The following is a 4,631-nucleotide window of genomic DNA, read 5'->3' on the forward strand; positions in this document are numbered from 1 at the left end:
TCAGTGATACACCACTGTTCAAATGTTTGGATTTTATAAGACATTAATACTTTCATTCAGCAAGGACACATTCAGTTGATCAAAACTGACAGTAAAAACCTTAAAGGAATCCTGAAGAAAAAATCACAATTTTCACAAAAAATATTGGTCACACTTTATATTGGGTATCTTTAACTACTATGTACTTGCATTTAAAAAAAAAGTACAATGTACTTATTGTGTTCATGTTGTATTGCAAAGCACTTGCGTGCTGCTGTTGAGGTGAGATACGGGTTAGGAACAGGTTTGGTGTGTTAAAATGTAAGGGAAGGTTCAAAAGTGTAATTATGCATGCAGGTAATTATAATATTATATACTATGTAAAACATACATGTACGTATAAAATAAGTGCATTGTTTTAAATGATACATTTAAATGTTAGTACATAGTAGTTAAAGACTCCTATGATGATAATGTTTCTTGAACAGTAAATCAGCATATGAGAATGATTTCTGAAGTCATGTGACACAGAAGACTGGAGAAATTATGCTGAACGGCTTTTAACAGAAAATAGTTTTTTAATTGTTATAATATTTCACAATATTACTGTTTTTACTGTATTTTTTTGATCAAATAAATGCAGTTTTGGTTCACATAAAGGACCCCTAAAAAATACATAATTACTTCTTTCAAAAACATTCAAAAATCTTACAGACCCCAAACTTTTGACCGGTCTGTAGTCGAACTTTACTGTTGTGACCAAGCACTATATCCAATGATAGAGACCCATGTGTAGGATTTAATACATTCATCGTTCATATATGTGCTTTATTGTTCAAGGTATCTGAAATGAAATTTGTACAGCATCATGCAGCTTTAAAGTGATTATGCTTTACTCTTAGGGAAGGAGGCAAACAGCAACCAGTAAAGGGAAAAGCCAGTGCCTAAACAGAATCACAAAGAGAAAGGAGACTTATCTCAATACTGGTATGTACTTTATATGATCCTAAATCAACGAAAATAAGTAAATCTGAGTTTTGATGATTGAGCATGAGGTTTTGTACCTGCTACTGTGATGGCCATGGTCAAACGGTACATAAGGACGTCAGTAGTGCCTCCCTTAAGGTGGACAGGCAGACCGTTATCCTCCTGTAAATGTGGATAAAACATTTGACAAAAAATATTTGTATTAATTGAAAAGCCCTTTTAGTTATACAGAAGTAATCTTTGCAGACTGAAAGTGTTTCTTCTATTCAGATATACTACTAAAATATTTTTAGAATTATTCATAATGTATTCCACCTTAACTTTCTACATATTTATTTTAGTCGCTATTTGTGTAGTTATTACATAATGTTTACTAAATATTAATAAATGTCTTTGCACTATCCTAAGATGCACAAGCTGTTGTATAACTAGATGAAGAGCAGGAGATTCATGTTATTGATGCCGACTTTAGATGAAGAGACAGTATGCTGAAAAACGCTTGTAATATGTTTTATGCATATAGAATAACCTTCAGAATTATACAGGACAGAGCTGCCAACAGTTTGCAGTGGACCTGTTTTTTGTTTTGTTTTTCTTGTAGTTTTTCTTGGATTAATTTCCATCTCTGTGCAAATGTAAGTCAGGTCACACTCCATCTGAACTGATTAATAGTTTGTGTATTTTGGACTAAATTTGTCTTACCAGGAAAACCTTCTGGCAATCCGGCACCTTGTTTTTCATTTGCCGGACTGTTGTGCCAAACGCCCGAGAGGCTAGACGTGGAAGACTCTGAAAGAGTGAAAGAGAAATGAACTCAAAGGACCAACATTTGTCTCGTTACACTTTAAGGATGTGAGAAACTGAAGCATATAATGATCTTCAGTCAATCTTTGTTTAACATCTCAAAATCCTAGTACAGTGAAAGATAATAATGTACAGTGAAAGAATTTGGTTTAGAAACAAATTTCACTCTGAAATTGCTAGTAAAATTCACAAACAATTACTAAGAAATGACAAGTAACACATTGAAATAATAAACATGACATTTTGAACTAGAAGAACTGAAGAAAAAAAATTCTTGTAAAATTCACTCCTATGTCCAATCTAGTTACAACTTTTTTTTTTACAGTGGTCCCACTTGATATTCAGTGTCTTTAACTACTTTGTAGTTTAAACATTTAAATTAATAATTTTATACAATGCACTTGTGTACATATATGCTTTATATTGTAACTTATATTCAAATTACCGGTATGCACAATCTGAAACAAGTGATTGATCGAAGCTTTGCTAACGCACATCATCAATCATTAAACAGCATATAAATACAAAACTGCCTCCAAATCTGAATGTTTTGCACTCATCTCTGCACTCATATTTTGCATCAAATTTGTGAAAAGCATATGCTTGTCTCAGAGAACTAAACCACTTGATATGTTTATGACATATTTCACGTGTTAAAGGGATAGTTCTCCCACAAAAAGCAAATTCTGTCGTCAGTTGATCCAGAATTTGAAAATACTGCGACTAATATGAAAGTCAAGGCTACCGTCAACTGTTTGGTTACCCATATTCTTCAAAATCTTCTTTTGAGTTCAGCAGAAGACAAAATATCGCAGGGTTGGATCAACTTGAGGGTGAATAAATGATGACAGAATTTACATTTTTGAGTGAACTACCCCTTTAAGAGCGAAACGTGTGAAAGGAATGTAACATTTTATGGTTCTGAAGGTCAGCTCACGTGGAGCAGTTATGTGTTGTGGTTTCAGCCAATTGCTGCTCACCAGCACCTGGAACAAACCAATCATAGCATAATACACACTATTGGGTTGGGCTGAATGTCCCTCCCTTTTTACTTCTCGGCCCACCAGTGTGTGCGTGTGTGTGCTGGGCTGCATGTAGGCATGCTAAATGTGGAGAGGCTAATGGTGACCTCCTGACTGTCCATTAAAAAAAAAAAAAACAGTTGTGTCCATTTCAAATGACACGTTTAAAGCAGAAACTGAAGACAACGAGATTACAAGCAAACTTCTGACCGCTTTAATGCCACGTAGAGTATTAGAATTTGATTAGTTTTAAAGAAAGATTTGTTATACAATCAAACAGTTTGAAATAAAAGGACAAACAAATGTTAGTTCAGAAAGTGAGCTACAGTATCAGACGACCGTTGAATGAGTCTTTTCTTTAGAGGTCATTCACGGCTATCAGTCATTCAACAGCCACCAAAAATGCCCGAGTTTCAATCTTTACAACAACAAATTACAACATTTGTTCGTATAAAAAAATGAGACTTCCACCGAATAATGTTCTCAAACAATGCCTGCAGTACAATGGTCAGAGTATCAATCTGTGGCTTAGTTCCTGTTTCGCAAGTATTTTAGGAGTAGATTCTTCCTGATCACACATCCACAGCTGTCGGGGTCGCTAACCGTGGAGGAATTAAGAAGAACAGTGTATTTACCAGTAAATGCCTCATGTCCGACGCTGCTCTCTGTTAAGCTTGCTGATTCGTGTCTAGTCGGGGCCCTTTCAAGGACACACATTGCAGAGTTTTTGAACTGGAGCCAAAGTACGGTCAGGTGGGGAAAGACAACCCTAAACAGTCAAGAAGCCAGCTGATTCAATAAACACTGACCTGAAATAATATTCATTTTTCATCCTTCATATTTACAAAACACATATTTTGTCACAAACAGAGCCTATCCAAAGGTCCCCTTCTTAAGAAATCCGAATTTCTCAGAAACATCAGCACAAATCTGCAGGCTGATTATTTTCTCCCCAAGAATATCCATAATTACTAGCAGATGAGCTGTTATGCCATTCAATTCAATTCACATTTATTTGTATAACGCTTTTCACAATACACATCTTTTCAAAGTAGCTTTAAAGAAAGTGGACGAGTCCACATTACAATTTAGAGCGATCTGTTATCAGTCTAAGTTATGCAGTTCGGAAATATACTTATACAAAATCAATTATTAGAATATATGCAATAAAACAAAACAACTAAGCATTTAATTTGTCCCAACTATTAGCAACTTCACTTACCATAAAATAGAAAAATAATGAAATAATAGCCATCAGAAAATAAGCACAGAATTTTTTGTATATCTTTACATTACATTATCATTATGATTTACATCTATCAAAGGAAATTTTAAGTGAAATTTTGCTCTGTAAAATAATATCATGTATATTTTGTATTAAGGCGGAATGTGCACATTTAATAAAAGGATGTTTTAAAAAAAGACAGCCAACAATATAAAATTATTGTTTTTGCACTGTAAAAGAAAAGTTGCCGCCTTAAATTTTCCAAGTACAATCAACTTGGATTTTTAATTAATTTAAACTTAAATGACATTAAACTGAGTTTAAAAATGAGGATAATTTTGAAATACAACTTTTTTTTGTATTTTGAAAAAATAAAATAAAAAAGAAAACTGATTTTGATTAATTAAAAAGCAATGTAAAACCATATGTTGTCATAACTTATTGATCATATCATTTTTTACACTGTGTGGTTTTTTATTTTGATTTCAAAAAACAAAAACCATTTCAGCCCGTTCACCCTGGGTTGCAGAAAACTTTTTCATATGAGAAACAGACGAGACAAATTGACTTTCTCAAATTCTCCCCAGTCTCTTTCTACTCGTAACGTGTCTCAG

The 4,631-nt window shown here is 33.7% G+C and overlaps 1 protein-coding gene across 1 annotated transcript; it reads right to left on the minus strand.

Annotated features, from left to right (window-relative positions):
• Positions 1-772: 772 nt before the first annotated feature.
• cox7a1 (cytochrome c oxidase subunit 7A1) lies at positions 773-3,718 on the minus strand. The gene is made up of 4 exons (XM_079611359.1): positions 3,428-3,718; positions 1,669-1,755; positions 1,044-1,128; positions 773-923 (listed from the first exon to the last, which is right to left on the minus strand). Exons 1-4 carry the CDS (start codon positions 3,440-3,442, stop codon positions 865-867), a joined length of 246 nt encoding a protein of 81 aa, XP_079467485.1. The 5' UTR covers positions 3,443-3,718; the 3' UTR covers positions 773-864.
• Between the last annotated feature and the right edge of the window lie 913 nt (positions 3,719-4,631).

Source organism: Phoxinus phoxinus (assembly GCF_949152265.1).
Source record: "Phoxinus phoxinus genome assembly, chromosome: 4".
NCBI classification, from domain to species: Eukaryota; Metazoa; Chordata; class Actinopteri; order Cypriniformes; family Leuciscidae; genus Phoxinus; species Phoxinus phoxinus.